Source organism: Lampetra planeri, chromosome 47 (assembly GCF_965212315.1).
Source record: "Lampetra planeri chromosome 47, kcLamPlan1.2.h2, whole genome shotgun sequence".
Classification (NCBI taxonomy): Eukaryota; Metazoa; Chordata; class Hyperoartia; order Petromyzontiformes; family Petromyzontidae; genus Lampetra; species Lampetra planeri.
Window position 1 is genome coordinate 2,433,970 of NC_136153.1, and position 23,825 is coordinate 2,457,794.

At 51.4% G+C, this 23,825-nt stretch overlaps 1 protein-coding gene across 1 annotated transcript; it reads right to left on the minus strand.

Moving 5' to 3' along the window:
* Nucleotides 1-5,179: 5,179 nt before the first annotated feature.
* Nucleotides 5,180-23,506, minus strand: COX17 (cytochrome c oxidase copper chaperone COX17). Its single transcript, XM_078615427.1, has 3 exons — nucleotides 23,157-23,506; nucleotides 6,550-6,666; nucleotides 5,180-5,779 (listed from the first exon to the last, which is right to left on the minus strand). The coding sequence occupies exons 1-2, from the start codon at nucleotides 23,282-23,284 to the stop codon at nucleotides 6,582-6,584; spliced, it is 213 nt and encodes a 70-aa protein (XP_078471553.1). The 5' UTR covers nucleotides 23,285-23,506; the 3' UTR covers nucleotides 5,180-5,779; nucleotides 6,550-6,581.
* Nucleotides 23,507-23,825: the final 319 nt, after the last annotated feature.

Sequence of the window (23,825 nt, forward strand, 5' to 3'; positions counted from 1 at the left end):
TGTGTGGTGGGAGAGACAGCTTGGCGGATAGTACGGTCAGAGTATCCGTTCATCCTGAGGGCCCGATGTACATGTCTTAATTCACCGGTCAGGTGGTGTTTGTCAGAAATGCCATGGGCTCTGTGGTATAGCGTTTTGATGAGAGAATTCTTTTGAGATGGGTGGTGGTGGGAATCCAGTTTCAAGTAGGAATCTGTGTGGGTGGCTTTCCTGTAGACAGAATGTCCCAAGGATCCGTCAGGCCTCCTCTCAAACAAAATATCCAAGAATGGTAGTTTACCGTCTTTCTCCACTTCCATTGTGAATCTGATGGATGGGTGTCTAGAATTGATGTGGTCCAAGAAGTGGTTCAATGCTGGGAGGCCATGTGGCCAGATGACGAAAGTGTCATCCACATACCTCTTCCACAGGGAAGGACGCAGGGTGGATGTCTGGATGGCGTCTGATTCAAACTTTTCCATGAACATGTTGGCTATAACTGGTGACAAAGGGGAGCCCATAGGGGTACCCTCATTCTGTTTGTAGAAGGTGCCATTCCAGGTAAAATAGGTGTTGGTGAGGCAATGCCTAACCAGCGCAGGTGCATCAGAATTCAATCCATGTTGGACTAAGTCCTCAATTATTGTTAGGGTGTCCGGTACTGGGACTTTGGTAAACAAAGATACTATATAAAAGCTGACGAGGATGTCATCAGGAGATAGTACCATGTCCTTAACCATAGAGACTAATTGGGTTGAGTTGAGTACTGCCGAAGAGGTCTTGCCTGTGAAAGGGAGCAGAGTATCTGATAGAAAACGGGCTAGTTTGTACGTAGGAGAGTTTATCGTCGACACAATGGGTCATAGTGGGGTGCCTTCCTTATGGATTTTGGTAAGACCATAGAGTCTGGGAGGTCTTGCCGCCGATGGTTTTAGAGAGGGACGTTTGCTTGGTTCGATTAGGGAAGTCGAACTCGTGATGATACTGTTGGTTTTCGTCGTTAGGCTTTTAGTGGGATCGTTTTGAATTTTGGAGTAACTCCCATCATTAAGAAGGTCCAGGATTTTGTTGTTGTATGAATCTTTATCCATGATGACCGTGGCATTGCCCTTGTCTGCCGAGAGGATGACTATATCATCTCTCTTTTTTAGGTCCGCGAGTTCAGAGCGTTCGTTTTTGCTGATGTTACTAGTGGGTTTCTTAGCATTCTTAAGAATAGTAGCTATTTCAGCTCTTGCTACATCCGCATGGATGTGTCCTATGCCTCTGAGGGCTACATCAATCTGAGAAATCATATCCTCTACTGGTATATATTTCGGGGTGACGGCGAAATTTAGTCCTTTGGCCAGTACCGTTTTTAGAGTGTCAGAAATCGGGATGTTACTCTGATTAATCACGGTCTTGTTAACATCCAGCTTTGCGATGTGTGGCTCTGGTTTCTTCTTAGATAGGAGGTTGAATTTAGAAATCAGGTTAGCTTTGCATTTGGCTGACATTGAGTCAGCAGAAGCAGAAGTCATGTTATCAACGTGGTTCCAATCAGAAGGTGACATTTTTTGTGTTAACATTAAATGTGTTTGTAAGAGAGTCTTGTCTAAATTATCGAGTTCAGATCGGAGTAACCTTATTCTCTCCGAGATTAGTGATAGGCTAGCTTTAAATAAGATCTGTTTGGAGTTCGGTGAGGACACAGCAGCGGATGTGAGTGTGAAAGCGATGGGTATTACCTTGTTATCTCGGCATCTCTTGAGGAAGGCCAGCGTCTCGAGAAGCTGTGACTTCTTGTCTCGTTGTCTGTTAAAAACTCTAACAGATAGGTGGAATTCCTCCCCGTAGAGGGCATTAATTCTAGATTTGAAGCTTTCGTGACTGCAAGGAATCATATTCTTAGGTTTTTTCGGTAAAGTCACGTAGGTAAAACATCAAAATTAATGAAAATAAAATAAAACAAAAAATCACGACGTTTCGGAGGCAACACAAGTCTCCGTCATCAGGTGGGACCGTCACAGCCGAATTAGCTGCATCAAGTGAGGCAATGATTCACGATGTAATCCCTTATAAGCAAGTTGAAGGGGGGAGGAGAGGGGGGAGCTCATCAGAATGTTAGTACAACTCATCGGGAGGGGGAGGGGGCCAAAAAATTGAAAGACGGCTTGGACGCGGTTGCTGCTGCACACGCCAACACAATGGACAGAGAGGGGGAGGGGAGGTCTGATACACATGATAGACAAAAGAACGAAAATGCCCATGTTTATACCAATGCTGGCTAAACAATGAAGAGGGTACTGTTAAAAAACAACTGGGGATGTTAACACTCGGTAAAGTAAAGTAAAAGAGTGCCTGTTAGATAAGATGGTCCAAAAAAGTGTAATTAAGTCTTTTTTGCGTGGTTGATAACATCTTTCCAATGATTACTAAGTTTGTACCCATCATCACGGTTGAAATTATGTCTGTGTTTGTATATTTGTATGGCTTCGTGTACAAACCTTTGATGGTAGCCGGGAGGTTTGCAGAGAACCTTGGTCTCGGAAAAGACAATTTCATGAGAGCCCACCGAGTTGTAGCAATGATCGGCAACGGCAGAAGAATCAGTTCTGCCGTGTTTCAGATCTGACTTGTGCTCGCGGACACGATCAGAAACATGACGTTTCGTTTCTCCAATGTAGCAATCACCACAAATGCAACTCAATTTGTAGACTCCAGGATACTGTAAGTCAGGAACGACATCCTTCACAGATGGAATCAGATCACGGATTTTATGCACTGTACTGAATCGGACTTGGATCTTATGTTTGTTTAGAATTTTGGAGATCTTTTTGGTCACGCCTGCTATGTATGGTAACGTGATGGTTTTGGTCGGAATTCAACCTCCTATCTAAGAAGAAACCAGAGCCAAAAAGATCTCCAAAATTCTAAACAAACATAAGATCCAAGTCCGATTCAGTACAGTGCATAAAATCCGTGATCTGATTCCATCTGTGAAGGATGTCGTTCCTGACTTACAGTATCCTGGAGTCTACAAATTGAGTTGCATTTGTGGTGATTTCTACATTGGAGAAACGAAACGTCATGTTTCTGATCGTGTCCGCGAGCACAAGTCAGATCTGAAACACGGCAGAACTGATTCTTCTGCCGTTGCCGATCATTGCTACAACTCGGTGGGCTCTCATGAAATTGTCTTTTCCGAGACCAAGGTTCTCTGCAAACCTCCCGGCTACCATCAAAGGTTTGTACACGAAGCCATACAAATATACAAACACAGATATAATTTCAACCGTGATGATGGGTACAAACTTAGTAATCATTGGAAAGATGTTATCAACCACGCAAAAAAGACTTAATTACACTTTTTTGGACCATCTTATCTGACAGGCACTATTTTACTTTACTTTACCGAGTGTTAACATCCCCAGTTGTTTTTTAACAGTACCCTCTTCATTGTTCAGCCAGCATTGGTATAAACATGGGCATTTTCGTTATTTTGTCTATCATGTGTATCAGACCTCCCCTCCCCCTCTCTGTCCATTGTGTTGGCGTGTGCAGCAGCAACCGCGTCCAAGCCGTCTTTCAATTTTTTGGCCCCCCCCCCCTCCCGATGAGTTGTACTAACATTCTGATGAGCTCCCCGCCCCCCTCTCCTCCCCCCTTCAACTTGCTTATAAGGGATTACATCTTGAATCATTGCCTCACTTGATGCAGCTAATTCGGCTGTGACGGTCCCACCTGATGACGGAGACTTGTGTTGCCTCCGAAACGTCGTGATTTTTTGTTTTATTTTCATTAATTTTGATGTTTTACCTACGTGACTTTACCGAAAAAACCTAAGAATATGATTCCTTGCAGTCACGAAAGCTTCAAATCTAGAACTGATGATGATTGCTTGTGTTGCAGTCGAAACGTCATGAGAATTTGTATTTTTATATTTGTATTATTTTATTATTTCCCTTCTATGTGACTTTACCGAAAGAACCAAGAATATGGTAATGGATACTCATTGTAATATATATGCACAAACATTAACCCCCCCCCCTCCTCTGGTCTTCGCACCTGATTGGCTCATAAGTGACATCACATTTATCCCTCTATTTAAGACAGAAACAGGCTTTTTCCATAACTCGCTGCCGCCTGATGATGCTGGTTGTAATTATAGGAGCAACGGTGGACTCGTAGATATTGTGGGTTTACTCTCCAACACAACGGTGTGCTGAACTAGCAAACTGGCATGATTTGTTTATGCGACAAACCTTATCAATTGACTGTCGACATTGTTATTAAGCGAGAAGCGAAACCCCGTCTGTAGGACGGCTGCTCCAGGATTGTATTCCCGTGAATGCAAAAAATTTGGACGAGTTTGTCCCTCCAGAAGGTCCACCAGCGATGAAGTCACAACGACATCAGCTGTTGTGTGCAAGAACCAGACGGATTGATGCATCAAGAGACCGTGGAAGGTGGCAATGGCTTGCGGAGGCCCTTTATCCAGCAGTGGGTCGATCGTTGCTGCTGGCGATGGATTGGGCAAGGCTCACGGTGAATGCTACGTCTCCTGTTCACAGACGATCCGGGAATCCTCCGCGAGCCGCCTTGCAACAACTGTAACCGAGAGCGCGTCACCCACATTCCCCCGATCCCCCCCCACCGGCTCCGATCCGATCCCAGCCCAATCCCCAGATCTCACTCATTGTCTTCAAAATTCTACACTGCCTACTTCTCCCCTCTCACTTTACTCCACTCCACGCACTTTTCTACCTCTCCCATCTCACTCCACTCCCCTCCACACTCCTGCCTCTCATCCCACTTCTTCTTTCGTACAGCTGATGTAGATTCAGAGCAACAACTACAATTTCGCATTCAGGTGGTAAATCCAGATAACCACGTAAGGAGTAGCAGAGTGTATCATCGCTGTGATGTCTCCTTCGTATTTGTGGATCGGGCATTGCGTCGTTATATGTTATATGGTCTGTTCTAGATGACCACAGTTGCACCATTGGTGCCTCAGGTATCCGCATCTGCCATGGTTTGGCGCACATAAGATGTAGGGTGAACAATGAGCTTCGTGGAAGGTCAAACCCAGGGGTCTTTCGCAAGGTGCTTGTTTGTGAATCCCACTCGACTCTTCTCTAAGCCCCCTCAACTCCATTCACACATCCTCCCCACTCGGGAAGCATTAAGCAGCACAGGAAGCAGCACAGGAAGCAGGCCATCGTGTCCGCAGGCCCCACATCAGGTCGCGTTTATTATTTTGACCGCATTGTGTAAACGACTCCTTGCAGCCCTCCCCCCACACCCCCCCCCCTTTACCATGACCTCAGGCGAACGGACAGTGGGGTCAGTGTTGGGTCACGTGATCGATTAAAAAGTCGCTTTGTCTAAACACGACACGCGAAGATGCCGCTGCTGTTTTTGGGGTTGTCGTTTTGTTAGTGGTTGTTGTTGCAGTGGTGGTTGTGGTAGTGAATGTGGTGGTGGTGGTGATTGTGGTGGTTGTGGTTTCGGAGTGAGATGAAGACGGCAGGATCGCTCGCGGTCTGCTATTTACACTCACGGAGCGCACAGGGAGGAGATTCTGGACTCGGTTTCATTGAGTTTATCTCGAAGAGAACAACAACAATAATAATACTAAGTGTTTAAAATAAACATCTCTCTCTTACTCCCCCTCCACACATCCGCCCCCCCCCCCCAAAGGACACGAGTCCCAGTGGGATCCGTGTGTTTATGATGTGGGTTTAAGGATGGGGGGGCGATGTTGTTGGGTTGGCGGTTGAGGGGGGTCATCCAAGGTCACACCAATCTCTACGGCCATCTGAGGACAGACGCACACGCACAAAAATAAAGATCTCCAGGGTAGCCTTTATCGGACCGCTGAGGCAAATGCTGTTAGCAAGCAGCGCCGACGTATTAATGTTGAACTTCTTTCGCACGGCACTTTGCCTACCGTGCTAATCAGAGGTGCTGGGGAAAGAAAAAAATTATAACACAAAAAGCAGTTCTAAAGAAATTAGTTTTCAATTAAGATTTAAAAGTGCATATCTCCAGTGGCTTCTTATTATCGAAAGAGCATTCTAGACGGCCGCAGAAGTGCATCTATAAAGGCTGACACGGCACACAATGGGGTGGGTGGGTGGCACTATGCCCGACCACCTTTGTCTCCCCAGTGCAGATGTTAACAAGCTGCAACAGGTACCCATATGAGGCCGAGTCGACCTAGGGGAGGCCAAAGACCGGTTCAGATAATCGTTACTGGTTTTGGCCGTGAACGGGAATCGAACTTGAGTCGCCGGTTTTGTAGCACAGTACGCTAACCACAGTGCCACCGCTCCCCACAGACACACACACGTACACACGCACCAGTCCGAACTCTCGATATGGGCGCAGTGGTGGCACCGTGGTTAACACCATGAGCCCAGTGTCCTGAGTTTGATCCCCGTCCATGGCTAAGATTTGTTGCAACAAGCGTCATTTAAACCGCTCCAGGGTTCCCCACCCCCACGCAACCAAAGCCTTCATGCGTCCAGCAGCGGATTGACAAAGCGGCGGTCGCCCGAGCTCCCCACGCCCAGCAGCGCCCCTTACCGAGTGGCGCGCGGCGTGAGTCCCCACGGACATCAGATCTTGAACCCCAGGGCGCGCATGCACTCCTTGTGTGCCTCGATGAGCTCGCCGCAATGAAGCTCCCCCTTCTCGATGATGCTGCAAGACATACGCATGGACAGACACATAGAAACGCAGACACACACAGACAGAAACAGAGACACACGCACAGAGACATGTACAGAGACACAGACAAGCACAGAGAAGTACACACACACAGAGAAGTACACACACACAGAGACAGTTAATTATCGTCATTACATTTATGTACTGTACCTCCAACGCAGCACATCGAGACGCTCTGCGGCAGGGGACCCCGGGTGGCAGCTGTCCCTGTGCAGCTCAAGGTGACTGCAGCTCAAGGTGACTGCAGTGTCCTCCGGCTGGCCGGCTGGCAATCAGGCGGGCATAAACTAAACTATAAATATTTTTGTTATTTTACCAGGTAAGGCGCACTGAGCAATATAGCTCGCAGAGGTCACCGGTTCGATTCCATCTCCCGGCAAGGTGGTTGAAACAAAGGTAGCAGGATTCTTACATCGCCCATTCCCAGCCAGACGCCCCCTCCCCCCGTATTGTTCACCGTGCCACACAAATGGATTCGACCTCAGTCCATCGGCAGGCCAGCGTGCAATGGGGTAAGGTGTGGGTACACTTACCTGTAATATAAATGATCTTAACTAACCTTCGTAGTCTGCATGGGAAAACTAACGCTCTCAGTGCTCCTAACCCACACGCCCCTGTCCCAATGACACGATTCAGCAAAACGGGTCATGCAAGCACACGCACAACAACCGCCGTTCACCAGTAAGCAGCGGTGACGTCACCACACCACTTGTGCCGTGCTAGGGGCCCTGCTGCCCTGGCTCGTCACGTGCACACACACGCGGCGCTGACGTCGCCAGTCTGTGCGAGTTGGGCAGCGAAATCGGATCACACGGTCGCCCGGCTCTCGACAAAGGAGCGGAGATCACGACGCGTTATCGGACAACGGAGCGCACGGCCCACCACCAATCCGCTGCTGGACAAGGGCCTCCCCACTCCGAGCTGATCACGGGGGTGAGGGGCAGGGGGTTCTTCGTCCATACTTTGCTGCGGTGAAGGACGGAGGGGGGAGACTCCGGACCGGACCAGACGTCACTCGACGTAAGCCGCGGCCAGGATCGAACTGGGGTCGCCAGGTTCGAGGCGCCAGGCAAACCGGCACGGCGGGAGAACCCGTGCCCTTGGACGCCATGCCTCACTCCACACCAGGTGCTCTTATCAGACCCGACCTCGCACTTTCGTGTTTGCCGATGTTAATCCCGCACCCCCCCGCCACCCCCACCACCTTCGGTTGGGCACCGGGACGAACTCTGTGGAAGCACGAGACTGGCCGGAACTGTGCCGGCCAAAAGCGGTGCGTTAGGGTCATGCCACGGAAAGTTACGGGATGACGGGGCCCTTCCCAGCGTCGCTTGTCACAACACTTCCTCTAGAAACACAGTCCCCAGAAAAAAATGGAAAATGGGCGAGTTGGCAACACATTTGGTAGCTTTACCTTTGCTCCCTCATCCACCAAAGACAGATCCCCCCCCCCCCCGTAGCCTTAACAGACTTCATTGGGGCAAACGCTGTTAGCGAGCATGTGGGAAGGCCGCATGGCACATGAGGGGGTGGCAAGCACCACACCCGGCCACCTTCATCTCCCTAGTGGCGATGAAGGAGCACCTGGTACAAATTATAAAATGTACCAGGTACTCATTTGAGGCTGAGTCGACCAAGGGGTGGCCCAGGCCCAGTTCAGATAATCGTCACTGGTGTTGGTGGCCGTGAGTAGGAATCAAACTCGGGGCCACAGGGTTGTTAATGCAGCGCGCTAACTACTATGTGATCGCTCCCCACATTCACCACCTACCAGACAGCACCCCCCACCATTCACAACGCCCCCCACACACCCTCCATACCCAGGCACAGTGCTGCGTGCAACGAGCGCCAGGATTTCATGCACGACAAAACGCGAGCCATCGCCGCGCGCCCCAACGTGTCGTCAGCTTCATCCAACGCGACAGCAGCCGGGGGCAACAAGAGGGGAAGCATGAAGACAGCGAGGCAGACAGTGGGAGAGAGGGGGAGGGATAGACAGTGGGAGAGGAGGGGAACACAGGGAGGTCATCGTTAGACTTCTCACGCAATAGTGGGGGGGGGGGGGGGCAAAGAGCCGCTCTGGACGATGGACGAGATGAACGAGTCAAGAACTCGGAGCTCGAATCGAATCTGCATCGTTTCACCTGAAAGAGTTCTCACTGCACGCCCAGCACCATCACCAACAGCCGTGGTCTATCCACTGCTGGGTCAAGGCTTCTCCACCCTGTTGCCATCCCTCACGGCTCTACGATGTAAAAATCCACCCAGCACCACTTGGCACACGAGCCCGGACCTCATCGTTCCACCTCGGCGGTGCGTTGACGTCCTCTTGGGGTGCGTTTTCAGTCTTTTTGCTGCCACTCTGCCATTAGTCTCATCCAACGCTCGTCAGTCGACCTTTCTAGGCCACGCCATGCGCAGACCGAGCCTCACTTGACTTGTCTTGGCGAGCGACGTGAGGTTACCACCAAGCTGTCCTCTCAGCCATGCGTTCCTCTTCCTGTCACGCAGTGCAATTCCAAGCGTGCGCCGAACTCCACGCTTCTTCGAGCATCCTTTGGTTTTTGTTCCGATTCAAGATAGCTCTCCTAACCTACAAAGCACTGCATGGCTTGGCTCCTTAACTACCCACAAAAACGAACCTCCCTCAAATCCTCAGGCACATACAAAACACTCCGTTGCAAAGAAACGGTGAGACTTGCCTAGCCTAGGATTGTTCTTCTTGGGCGTAGCCCCAAAAATCTGGAACTCCCCGCATGCCACCGGACATCCGAAACGCGCCGAGTGTCTCTCAATTCGGCGGTCTGTGCAAGATGCATCTACTCAGACTCGTCTTCACATATCATCTCCAATTAGTAATGAAAACTGTCATTGATTTTATTTACCACTTAACCTTTCCGATGCTATTCATTGTGCACGGTCTCTTTTCTCATTCTTTTCATGTTCCTATATCATTCCCATTATGTTGTAACACACACCGATACCTACTTATTTATGGGCACGTGAAATAAAAATCGATCGATCGTTTAGCAATTGTCATCAACGTCCAAAGTCGCTCGCCGTGGACGCTGGTGCTGTACTGCCCCCCCACCTGCGCTAACCCCCTAACAGTGCTAGCCCCGCGGGCGATTGGCGCGTCGATGTGCACGCTGCGTTTACGTAACACAGCACGCCTGGTGGCGCCTTCACGCGGTTAGATACCAACATAACCCGCATGATCGTCAACGCGTAAGCCTGGGTGGGGATCTCGGAGTGATTTAATGGTGAGACCCACGAACTCGCAGAGACCAACGGACTCCCAGCAAGACACACAAACTCCCAGCGAGACCCATAGACTCAAAGACCTCGCTTTCGGCTCTGCCTATGACCGACTGCCTCTCTCTGTTAAATAAATACAGAGGGCGGTGGCAGCACAGTGATGGCGCTCGTGCCTCACAAAGAAAATCCTGGGTTCGATTCCAGACTTGGGTGGCCTTTCTGTGTGAAGTTCGTATGTTCTCCCCCTGTCCTGCGTGGGTTCCCTCAGGGTTCTCCGGTTTCCTCCCATAGCACACACAGCAGCACCAGCAACATCGCCCCCTTTAGCAAAAACTTGACAGGACCCTCCTGAAAAAGCCTTGAGACTCAGTGGTGTTGTGCCACGCAAAGGCGGTGCCAACACCAGCATGGTGACATCTGCAGACAGAGTACTGTACCAGCCACGCAGCCCGTGCCCCCCCACCACAACCACCCACTCCCCAGTCCCCCTCCTCTTGACTAACGATTGCCACATTTTCACCAGAAATGCGCCGATACGGCGGAGACCAAAGGAGGCTTCAGCAAAGATGCCCAGCGAAGAATGCAGCGGCACGATGCATTTCGCGGTACCGCGTGTGGCACGTGGGCAACCTGCTCGACGGACGACAGACAGACGAAGTGGGGGGAGGGGCAGGAAGCGGAGTGGCAGCGGTGCAAAGTGCTGATTATTGCTGGCCGCTTGGAGCTTTGGGCTTGTGCTCAGCAATGGTGCTAACCCTCCCTTCTCCCTCTCCACTGTATTTACTTTGAGATAGCAATGATAATGGCAATTACACAGCCAAGTCTCGCCAAGTCTCAAGACTCGTTTTCGGTAGGGTGCTGCCACCATGGGAAGTTTGACCGCGAGTTCCGTTGCGAGCGAGAGTTTGGGCATAGGAGGAGGACATCGGAGAACCCCGGAGAAACCCAGCACCACGCTGCTGTAGACGAGGGGTGTGACACTCAACACTCCCACCTCCACCACATCACTGCAGCCCCGCACCTACAACATCAGACAAACCTTTGCTTAGCTTAAGACGCAGGACCGAATTTACGGTGGGGGGTGGGTCGATTTTGGCCTAGGGCCTCGCTGAGGTGGCCGCGAGAGACAGCTCACTGCTCCCCGTTGTTTTTGCGAGCGCGGCGGTTATTTTGGTTTCATTTGTCGCTTCACGGTGATGGTCGGCGCCGCTCCCAATGCGCTGCTCGCTTCGGTGCTTCCATTCAGAGTGTACACACACGTACACACACACGCACACACACACATGTACGAAGAACAACCACCATTCTCCACTAAGTGCCGGTAATGCCACCACATCTGTGATGCCAGGCTATGTGCACTTTAAGGCCATGTGAAGTGTTGAATGCCCACTGGCAGGAGGTCAAGGGACAGACCCAGGTGCAATGGGTTGACTAAGATGACTGGCCGATGCACCACCTACACCCCCTACTGTGCCAACTTGCTGTGTTTTAGAAGCCTAGCCCTCCGCTCGTTGTTGTGAGCGTCGCTCCTCTGCCCTCCGTTGCTGCGAGAAGGCGAATGCCTCCAACTGCCAGTAGCGTCCTTCACGAGCCTCCTCCACAGAGGCCAATCTTGACACCGCTGGTGCCAGTCATTGGCAAGTCCACTCAGCTCCACATCCTCTCGTGCCACAGCATTCCATCTCTTCTCCAGCCCTTGCCGTGCCGATTTAGCCCCCTCGATCCGGCCGAACAAAAGCTGTTTGGGTATGCGGTGGCTGGGCATGCTGGCTACATGACCCAGCCAATGCAGCCTTGCCTTCAGGAGGAGCTCACCGATGGGACTGTCAGATATTTCAAGGATTTGTGGACTCTTCACACATTCCAGCCTGGTTAAACTCAGGATGGATCTTTAGGCAGGCCAACCCGAATGTTACTAATCGGCATAAATGTTACATTAGGGGGGGTGAACGTTTCGCAAGCTTAGAGAAGGGAGGGCATGACTGTCGCTGAAAATACCCGAAACTTCGTGTGGAGTGGCAGACCAGATAGCTTCCACACAGCGTTACATATCCATTACGCATACGCACGCACGCGCATAAACGCATGTACATAAGCGTACAAAGACAAAGATCCCCTGCATAGTCTTCACAGAATGTTGGGGCAAGTGCTTTTAGCAAGCGCCTACAAAGGCCGGTACAGCACACGAGGGGGTGGGTGGCCCAACACCAGCCGCCTTTGTCTCCCGAGTAACGATATTTACACACCACACCAGGTACTCATTTGAGGCTGAGTCGACCTAGGAGGGACCCAGGACCAGTTCACAACATTTTCACTGGTGAAGGCCGTGAGTGAGAATCGAGCTCAGGTCACCGGGCTCGCAGCGTAGCGCTAACCACAGCACTTGTGCCAGGCTAGGTGCACTTTGAGGCCAAGTGAAGTGTGGAATGCTCGCTGCTCTGCTGGAGGTCACGGGACACAGGTGCTACAAGTTAAACACGCGCGCACACACAGTGAAAACACCCTCTGGCACTAAGTGCGCACTGTATACGCAGCAGCAGAAGCAGCGGCCGCCATTTGTGCCGCCACCACTCTCCGTGTGCCACTTCGCCATGGCCTATCATCATCACCAAGATCAGCTCTGATCTATCCGCAGCTGCATGCAGGCGCGCCCAAAGCCGTCACCATCTTTCGCGGTCTCGCGCACACGTCGAACCTGGATAGTGCTGGATGAGTGCCCCCCCCCCCCACCCACGCCAAGCTGGTCGTCAGGGTTGTATGTCCATACTTCACCAGTAAGGGCTACAGAAGGCAGGGAGCGTAGGTGCACTATCCAGGTTCGACCCCTGCTCAGTTTCCGAGATCCGGTAAGTTTGGCGTGCGTCTTGCTCTCCGGAGCGTCACCTAGTCCGGAGATTACGGTAAGGATGCCCTTGATGCAAGAGAGCCTCACCAAGCTTCCAAGACTCGTTTTGAGCAGGGTGCCGCCACAACGGGAGGTTTGACCGTGAGCTCCGTTGTAAGAGCTCTAGGGGTCAAGCCGGAAGAGGAGACCGGAGAACCACGGAGAAAACCCAGCGCTATGCTGCTCTATACGAGGAGGTGACACCACCTCCTGGCCACCACCTCATTGCCGTCCCACATCTACAGCACCTGGCAAGCCCCCGGTACAGGCAGTCATCCATCCACGCACTAACCAGGCTCCACTCCTGCTTAGGTTCTGAACAACTCACCTCTGGCCCCTCCAGTGGCTGGAGGGGAGACGTGGACTTTACGAGGCGGACAGCACTAACGGGATAGACAGTACTCACTAGATGCACAGCACTAACGGGAGGGTACAAAAGACTATAGATAACTGACTGCCGAGTTGAAGCTCTCGACCGTTGATTGCGATGACCCATCTATGGCGGCGACAAGGCTGCTTGCGTAACTCTCCCCACCGCCCTCGGTCAAGCCAAACCGTTCCAGTAATCCCAGAGACGTCCGTCCATAGCATCTTGATGTGATAAGTCGGTGCCAGGGACCATAACTCCATCCCCGTCATACCCTCCTGAGCCTCCTGCCCGGGAGAAATGGGCCCCCCACAACCTTCCTGTGACCCCTGCCAACCCCCGCCCCTCACCAACCACCCTCCAGCCCCCCCGTCCCCCCTACAAATCGTCAATCGCTGCAAGGGCAGTAATCCGAAGATCGCTTTTTTGTCCCGTTTAATCTTTTCCGAACGGAGCCTCCATCTGTCCCGGCTCAGAGAGATGCAGCTGGGGGTGGGGGGCGCACCTGGTGGCGCATGTGCCCCACGGGCGCAGCCTGTATCACGCGAGTGCGCATGGTGACGTAAACCAAACGGAAATTAATAATGAACTCGAAATCACTACTGCAGTGACCGCGATTGCCATTGCGTAACATGACGGACACACGGAGAGACAGAGACAGGCACACAAATAGAGGCGAATACTCTGAACTATGTTTTATTTAACCAGGTAAGGCCCGCTGAGCTATATAGGTCTTTTTCAGAAGCGACCTGGCCACAAATGATAGCTCAACAAAGCTGCTTAGCGCATGGAAATGTATAGCAGCAGCCAAATACTCTAAACGCACGTCGGTTCTAAATGCCAAATTCTCAAAATACAGGCGTCAGGGTCAGGACCGAACCCACGACCTCCTGCATATCAGGCGACGGAGATAACATCTCCATATCAATCCCCCGTTTGTGATGGCTGGTCCCTCCACACGTCGAACGCGGTGGGACCAACGATCGCGACGCGCGTTTGATGGAAGCCAAACTTCCCATACGCCGGGTGACCTCAAGAGCGACGCACATTTCATCTCGACACATCGACGAGGGCACCCCCAGTGGCAGCAGTCTCCTTGTGGGCACAAAGTGACGTGGCACATCTGGCCTGCGGACGAGCATTAGCCCATCGTTAGGGGGGCGATTATTTCTGCCGTGTGTAATCCCTCCTTCAAATCATACCTTGTTCCTCCACGTAAAAAAAATTGACGAGTACATTTTAACACATCCCATGAGCTACACAGCCTTCAGGGAGTGCGTGATTTCAGTGACGTCGGTCCGACCCGAGCACAACTCTCAACCGGAAGATGAAGATGATCTAAGGAGAGGGGAGAGCGACGCGTGAAAGCGTTATTCCGAGTGTTGCATCGTCACAGCTGCTGCTGTTGCGATGCAACTAAAAAACGCGAGGCTTTCAAGGTTCGGGAAGCTTCTTCCTCCTCAACAAGAGAAAGCTCCTGGGAAATCCACTCATTCACGCGCTCACCTATTCACTCACCCACCCATGTGCCACTCTTCCACTCTCTCACCTGCCCAAGCACCCAAGCATCCACTCACTCACCCACTCGCTCCCTCAATCCTGGGAATATCTACATATTCCCCATGACAGCATCCTGCCGACCAAACACGAGGACGATACTGGTAACCACCCCAGGACGAGTGGCCAACCTCGTTGTTATCAGATCACGCTGAGGACGCTAACGATGATGACGATGATGATGTCTGGCGTGAACGGAGGCCAGGGGACCCGACCCCCACCCCGACCACCACACGATGCAAGGGTGAGTGAGTATGGGGGATGAGAGGTGGAGATGGAGACCGGCTTACCACAGCTCCTTGGCTTGCCTCTTCTCGTCGCAGGCCTTGTGCGCGGGGTCGGACAGGTCGAGCTTCGGGGCCTCCGCCTCGCCGGACGCAGCTGACCCCTCGGACTTTTCTTTAGACATCGTCTCGTCCCGTCGTCTCACGGAGAAAACAGGAAACTCCCGCGGCTATGCAAGCGCCGGACAGATGCAAGACTTTTGTCCGTGTCCGTCTGCCTGTCTATCTGGCTCTCTCGCTGGCTCTCGCACACGCTGACTGGCTCCCACTCTCGTGCAGAGCGCAGAGACTAAATAAATAAACAAATTGGGCCCCGCTAGACGCCGTTGCGTACAGAGGCAGCGTGTTTGCGTAACTGCGTGGGGATGGTGGTATCGGACTGGCGGGAGTGAGTGGATGAGTCGGTTTGTGGGTGTGTGAGTGAATGAGAGGGTGGGTGGGTGCTTGGTTGGAAGGGGAGAGGTGGTGGGAGGGGGGGGGCGTAAGAGGGTCGTGGGTTTGATGGTTGGGTGGGTCACTGTGGGTAAGTGGGCCTTTAGGTAAGTGTGTGCATTGGTGGCTGGGTGAGTGAGTGGCTGGGTTGGTGAATGGGCAGGTGGGTGGGTGTATTGTTACGTTGGTAGTTGGATAGATAAGTGGGTTGGTTGGTGTGTGGATTGGTGGGTGGTGGCGTGGGTGGGTGGGTGAGTGGGAGTGTGAATGAGTGGGTTGGTGAGTGTATTGGTTGATGGGCGAGTGTCACAAGACTCCGCTCTCGACTGCTCCCACCCCGACTCTCCTCCTCCCTCTATCTTAAGAGGGAGTGGGGGGCGGGGGGGGGAGTTGTGGGGGCGCACGTTCCGAGTTGCCCGCCTAACTAACCCTGGCTCCAAAAGCCACCTCCTCCAGCTCCACACAACAAAGTTTTGTCAATTCACCATCATTATCATCCAATAATGACACATCCACAATGCCAACTCACCACCCAACATCCCACTCACCTATGCACTCACCGACCTACCTACCCACTCGCCCATCTACCCAATCACACACTTACCTACCCACTCACCCACCTACCCACTCACCCACCTACCTATCCACTCACCCACCTACCTACTCAACCACCTACCGACTCAACCACATACCGACTCACCCACCCATCCAGGGGTTGCCTGCATGGTGTAGCAGGACTGACAATGTTCCTGGAGCAGAGAGTGGCGAAGGCCCCTCCTATCCAATGTTTCCCTCCACCTCCCGGTGCCGAGTCTCCATGTGCAGTTACATCGCCTGCACACTCGATAGCCGACTCAATTGGGTGCCTGCTGTCACATTAGGCAACTCCCCCCCTCCCCGACCCCTCACCACAACAACCCCCCCACCGTTCAACCGCAGACACCGCTACTCCACCCCACCACCACGTCTGGCCGATGCCACTCGGTGCCAACTTGGTATGAGCGTTTCGGAGCGGCCAGCGACACGCGGTGCACACATGCGGAGCAGACGGCAATGCGCAGCGGTTGACAGCAGCACATGCTCAACTCAACTATTTTTTAATTTGACCAGGTAAGGCCCACTGTGCTGTCTAGCTCTTTTTCAAAAGTGACCTGGCCACAAATGAGAGCTCAACAAAGTGTCTCATCACGGCGAAATGTTGATTCTAAATGTGGAGGGAAAAACCAGAGGACCCAGGAGAAAAGTCCACGCGATCACATGGAGAGAGAACATGCAACTCCAGATATACAGGTGTTAGGGTCAGGATCGAACCCACGACCTCCTGTATACTTGACGTCGAGAGAACCTCAGCGACCAGAGTTAGATTCCCGCTCACGGCCTACACGAGTGGCGATAATCTGAACAAATTCCGGGCCTCCAGTAGGTCGACACAGCCTCAAATGAGTAACCGGTGCTGTGTGAACATTTCCACTGGCGAGACAAAGGCGGTTGGGAGTGGTGCTTGGCGTCCTACACCATCGTGAGGAGTCGGCCTTCATCGGTGCGCGCTATAGACCACTTTCCCCAACAGTCTGTTAAGGTTATACGGGATCTTTGTATGTATGTTGAATTTCCTTCGCACCGTAAGTAGCCAACCGTGCTAATCGGAGGTGCGGGGAAAGGACAACAAACTAAATACAAAAATCTGTTCTAAAGAAATGAGTTTTGAATTTAGAAACCTAGATTTAAATGTGCATAGCTTCAGTGGCTTCCTGTCATTGTCTAGTCGTGTGTGTATGCGAGACACACACACACTACTACATCACTTTATGGACACCGGGCACACGTTCTGGAGACTCCTTACTCTCCAAAGCGTCTCTCGCAATTCGAAGAGAACACGGCAGCACTGACTGAACCGTTTCCTCCCAAGAGCTGTCTTAAATATATATTTTTAAAACAACGCTAAAAGTCAAACGTGCGTGGCTTGTTTCGCAACGGGAGAAGGGGTGGGGGTGGGGGTAGGGGCGCTTACGAAATCGAAAGCCCTGCCCCCTTTCTTCGTGACAAACGAAATCCCCCCCACAACCATCCTCACAATGACTTGCATAACCCCTCTCCTGACTCAAACTCCTCCGCCCCTCCACTCCCACAATACAAAAAATATTAAAGACAAGTTTTTCAATGCACACACTTTTATTTGTACTCAAAAGTAGAAAATCAATTATTTTGACCCCAGAATTAATCAAATTTGATGTGCTGAATAAAAGTGGGTGGCTTGCATCAATAACATTTTATGTATCGAAATATATTAAGCGTCAAAGATTTGAAAGAACATAATGAAACAGGGCAAGTTTAAAAAATTTAAAGAGCTGTATAGCTTTTTTCAGAAGCGACCTGGCCACAAATGATAGCTCAACAATGTGGCTAATGTGGCAATTCAAAGTAGCCAAATACCCTAAATGCACGTTGATCCTAAATGTGGAGAGAAAAACCAGAGGATCCGGAGAAAAATCCACGCGACCACGAGGAAAACATGCAAACTCCAAATATACAGCAGGAGTCAAGAGTCGGAATCGAACCCACGACCTCTTGTATACCAGACGAGATAGTTAACACTACGCCACACCGAGTTGTAATACTAAACTAACCGTGCTCTTGGACCATGACTAAATCACCCAGAAGGCGGCGTCGATTCTTTGTCAAGCCTCAGACGCCAAGCAGATTTCAGCCTGGATAGCGCTCGGATGCAATACACAGGGGCTGCTGGATCACGTGGCGGGCAGCCGATGGCAGTGGTCAAATCCATTGTCATGCTGTAACCTTTGCGTGTGTAGAGGAGTAAAATGGGGACGTGACGTCAGGTGTGCTGTTCAGTGTGATGACGTCACGTCTCCTAGGGTACTTAAGGGAGACCCCGTGACGAAAGCGGGGTCACCGTGGGAACGGGTAGAGTAAGAAGGGTGAAGAGGGAACCAGGGGTAGAGAAAGGGATCGAATAGGGAGTCTGGGGAGAAGCCGATGGTAGCCGATAGAGTTGCTTCTCTCTCCGGTCGGTGGAGTCGGCAGAGTCCACAATCCGACACGAGAGAGAGAGACCGGAGCTAGCCGGGCAGGGACCCGGACTCAGAGTAGGACCCCTCGCCCCTGGGAGTTGTGTACCCTTGGAGTTATTGTTCACCTTTAATAAACCCTTGGCGAAAGCCCATAACATACCTCCGTCTCTGAGTGCGTCCGTGGGAACTTCTCTACACGTGAATGAATGTTGAACTTCTTTCGCACTGTACATAGCCATCCGTGGTATATCGTAGGTGCGGGAAACCTTTGTTTCCCCACCCTCACTAGATTGGCTAAGTATGGTCAAGGCCAGTGCCTGACACGGCGTGGGGAGGGCCTGCATCCAGCAGTGGACTGACAAAGAGGCTGAATGTTATTTTTCTATTACTGTTTAACGTATGATTGAGTTAGCTTGCGCGATATCGCACCAAAGTCGGTTAATTTGATACATTTCCCCAGTTTTGTTATTGTTAAACATGCAATTCAATTGTCGCACAGCGTCTCATTCCGATACTAGGAAGCCACTGGAGCTATACACTTTTGAATCAAGATTGCAAACTAATTTCGTAAGAACTGATTTTTGCGTTTACTTTCTTGCCCTTCCCCCACACCTCCGATTACCATTGTTGGCTACATACGGTGCAAAAGAAGTTCAACACACATATAGACAATCCCGTGTTGGCACGCCCATTTAAGATGACAGCCTGGGATTAAATAGACTACTCGGCCCACTTTGAATAGGGCGCAGGGCCCACTTGGCACCTGCTGGGTCAAGTCAAGGCCATGCTGGGAATCGGGGCTGAGCCCACCAAGGCCCCGATCAGGAACATGGGACCAGCCTACTACTACCCAGTAGCCATTGGAACGTGGCACGGGAATCTGGTAACGCCATAACAACAGGGTCCACCCCGGCTGCACCTAACCCCGATTTAGAATTGCCACTTGGGCAATGACGATATTTTTGGTGCGTGACTCTGCAGGAGGTAACGCAATCGTAGCTTGAGATGTGAGCAAGGAGGGAGGGGGCCAGGACGAACACCCCGCTTCAAACCCATTCACCAGCTCGAGCGTCAATTCTAACACGTTGACTAAAGGAGCAAAACTTCTATAATTTACGTATTTTTCCTTATTTATCCAGGACAGCCATGCCAAGTCGTAGCACTCGTTTTCAGGAGGATCCTGGATTTTTTAAATTGTAAGATTGTTTTTCAGCCAATGAATGATGATTGTTTAGACGAGTGGTAGGAAACCGGAGCACAGCCAGAGAAAACCCATACGTGCGAGGGGCAAACACTTAATCCCCAGGCGGAAACTGATGGCGATTAGTTCATCTGCTGTCCGACCTTTTACCTGGTCAACGCCAACGGGAAGGGAGTTTTTCAACGTCTGTGTGATTCACCAACCCTCGCCTCCACAGCTGGATCATAGGCCAGGTGCACGGCTGCCACCACTATCACCACCGAGCTCAATGAGAGGGCACACTACTACACAATGACATTAGATTCAAAACTCATTTCTTTAAAACTGCTTTTTGTCTTTAGTTTGTTGTCTTTCCCACGCGCACCCGATTAGCACGGTTGGCTACCTACAGTGAGAAAGACGTTCAACATACATTCAAAGATCTCCGTATAACCTTGACAGACTTGTTGGGGCAAGTGCTGTATAGCGAGCACCTATGAAGGCCAGCACAGCACACAAGGGTGTAGGTGGCCAATCACCACGCCCGACCGCCATTATCTCGCCAGTGGTGATGTTCACACACTGCACTGGTTAGTCATTTGAAGCTGAGCCGATCTAGGGGAGGCCCGGGACCTTGTTCAGATAATCGCCACTGGTGTAGGCCGTGAGCGGGAATTTTACTTTGTCGCCGAGGCTCCCAATGCGGACTGGCTTGATGTTAATCACCTAGCCTGGTATGCAGGAGGTCGTGGGTTTGATCCTAACGCCCGTATATTTGGAGTTTGCATGTTCTCTCTCCACGTGGTCTTGTGGATTTTTCTCCGGGGTCCTCCGGTTTCTTCCTCCACGTTTAGAATCAACATTTCCACGTTGTTGAGCAAGAATGTGTGGCCTGGTCACTTCTGAAACAGAGCTATATAGCTCAGTGGGCCTTACCTGGTAAAATAAAAAAATAGTTTAGTTTAGCTTGTGCTGCTGTCATCTGTCGCGCACTCCTGCCTGGTTGGCAACCAAAATAACAAGAGCCATTTTTTTCGAATTCGGTAACACATTCCTGCGGAGGGAGCTGGTAGGAACGTTGGGTTGCTCGGTCAATGGCCAGGGTCAACGGCGGCGTGGTGTATTCCGCAAATATGCCCGACTGTGAGGGCGGGCACAAGCCGGCGTGAGTAGGTTAAACGTTGAGTTTTATAAGGGCACCACGGGGTGATCAACCCCTCCCCACCCAGCCCCACCCCTCCCTCCCCTCCCAGCCCCTCCCTGCACGACGGACGGACGGACACAAGAATCCCCTGTGGGCTGGTGGAACCAGTGGGTTCCTACCAGTAAAACAAACTCAATATGTCAACACGAGACGGTGGTACTTAATAAATAACGTCACGAGGCAATCCTTAAAGAGCCACATGCAGCTCTGGAGCCACAGGTTGCTGACCCCTGCCCATGGTAAACTGGACTCCCATGGTAAACTGGACTTCCATGATAAACTGGACTTCCATGGTAAACTGGACTTCCATGATAAACTGGACTCCCATGATAAACTGGACTTCCATGATAAACTGGATTCCCATGATAAACTGGACTTTCATGATAAACTGGACTTCCATTGGAAAACTATCGTCAGGAGTCAGCAACCAAAATAACTGGAGCCATCTTTTGCGAATTCTTAAAAAAAATACTCAATATATCAAGAGCTGCAATGCAGTCCTTAAAGAGCCGTAGGCTGCCGACCCCTGCGCAAGACTAACGCAGTGAGTGAACCCGTGCTATTTTATACTCATTACTATCAAGCTTGTTTACCCAAGAAAGCCCGAGTCTCGAGACTCTTTTTCAGGAGGGTCCTGCCAAGTTTTTTGCAGTCGGGGGCAATGTTGCTGTTGCAGTGTGTACTCCCAATTGAGTAATTTGCAGGTGATTTTCAGAATTGGGATGCTTTGGTGATGTGAGGAAATTGGTGAACCCGGAGGAAACCCATACAGAACTGGAGGACAGAACGTACAAACTCCACGCACAAAGGCGCCCGAGTCAGGAATCGAACTCAGTTATTTCTTGCCGTGAGGCACAGGCGTTAACTACTGCTTTACACCATTAGCGGTGTTGCCATTACCATACTAAGTGCATCTAGAGTCGGGCTGAACGGGAAGGTAAGGTCACCCCAAGGTCAAACATGAAACAGCCGTGAAGCCACACGACGCTGGAGTGGGGGTGGGGGTCACCACTTGAATTCTCACCATCTCCCCACTCACCATCAGTCCCACTCCACAACCACGCGGACTGTACACACCACGTGGCAATACGTTGTGGACAAAATTAGCCGGTATGCGCCCGATCTCGCTGGACCTTGCTGGCTAAGCAAGGATTTGCGCCCGAGGGCACAGGAACTCCATGGGTAAATGGAGACGCACGCAAGAAGGGCACGGGGACATTGACATGCAGAGGCAAGGGACACTGGGTCACGTGGGGTTAGTGACACAGGCCACGTGCGTCTCAGTCACATTCCGCCGCGGTGCCGAGATGTTAAATCCCTCGCCTGGTATACAGGAGATTGTGGGTTCGATCCCGACCCTGACGCCTGTATATCTGAAGTTTGCGTGGATTTTACTCCGGGTCTTCCACATTTGGAGTATTTGCCTGCTATATATTTCCACACGAGCAATTTCGTTGAGCTATATAGCTCAGTGGGCTTTACCTGGTGAAATAAACATAGTTTAACTGGTTTATTGAATACAAATAAAGCTGCGTTAGGGTTATGACCGTAGACCCCACCACACAATATGTGCTGCCACACAGTTCGGGTACTGACACATCAGGCACTGCCAGTCACGGCTACGAGACAAACCCACAGAACAACCAGGTACGGGACTCATTGCAGGCCGAGTGGACCTTGCGGAGGCCCAGGACCGGTTCAGGCATTCGTCGACATTGCTTGACTGTGAGGGGCAATCGAACTCGGGTTGCAGAGGTCACAGCATAGCGCGTCAACCACAGCGCTACCGCTCCACACACACACACAGACACGCACGTTTCATCACCTGCCAATCATGCCACGATAGGACATCAACAAAAGCCACGGTGACGTCAGCAGAGCGTTTGTGCCAGGCTAGGTGTACCTTGTGGGTATCGCGTGAAGTGTGAGGGAGGCTCGCTGCTGGCGCTAGGAGGTAACGGGACAGACCCAGGTGCTATCGGTTGTCTGAGAACTGGCAGATGATACCCTACGACACCGCTGAATGAGCACAGTATTTTTATTTTACGAGCTAATGCTCACTGAACTATACAGCTCTCTTTCAGAAGCGACCTGACCAAACATGATAACTCAACAAAGTGGCTTATCATGTGGACATTTTAGCAGTCGAATGCTCTCAGAAACGCAAGTGTAGATAAGAGGGGAGAGACCACTACCGTGAAGGGGAGACGCCATCCAGATACAACTTCCGACACCAAACCCCTCGCTCCCCCGGGCGACCCTCACCATGCGTCTCTCGTCTTCTTCGTCTCCGGACATGCGCAGCACGGCTTGAGGGGCTTCTTCTCTGCGCTCTCGGCCCCGCAGCTCCCTCCTGCTCCTACCGCTGCTGCCTGAACGGTGCCGCTGGACATTGTTGCTGACACTCAACAGAGAAGAGAAACACTCAGAGCGAACCAGGAACCACGTGCGGCGCCTCACTCACATTACCTAGAACGCATTAGCTAAGCCACGCCCATCACCGTGTCCCATTGGCTACGGCTCAGCCACAACCGGCGATTTTGACCAATCGGATTCGTCGTAAGCGCGGCGCCGCGTTTATTCGCGAAGGGAATGTAAAGCCGCGTTCCTGCAATGTTGTTGACGCTTTCGGATAGCGGCGTGACGTCACCCGCAGGGGACGTTGGAGACGGTCGCCATCTTGCTAAGGGGAGCAAATCTCCCACCCGCCCCCCGCCACTCGGGCAGTGGTTCTCTAATTGTGTGGCTACTTTTGACTTAAAACTTTAGTGACTGCAGGAATTCATATTCTTTGGTTCTTTCGGTAAAGTGACGCAGATAGAAAAAAATAAAGTGAATAAAAATAAAATAATAATAAAACACTAGTGAATCAAATAAAAAAACACTCGTGTTTTTTTATTTGATTCACTTTGGGGTCGTCTATAAATGACGTCA

Bases quoted from the DNA above. Each gene is read 5' to 3' on its own strand.
- COX17 (XM_078615427.1), bottom strand. From the start codon at position 23,284: ATGTCCAGCGGCACCGTTCAGGCAGCAGCGGTAGGAGCAGGAGGGAGC. The intron at 6,667-23,156 runs GTGAGGGTCGCC...TATGTCTTGCAG, and splicing joins AAGAAGACGAGAGACGCATG to CATCATCGAGAAGGGGGAGC.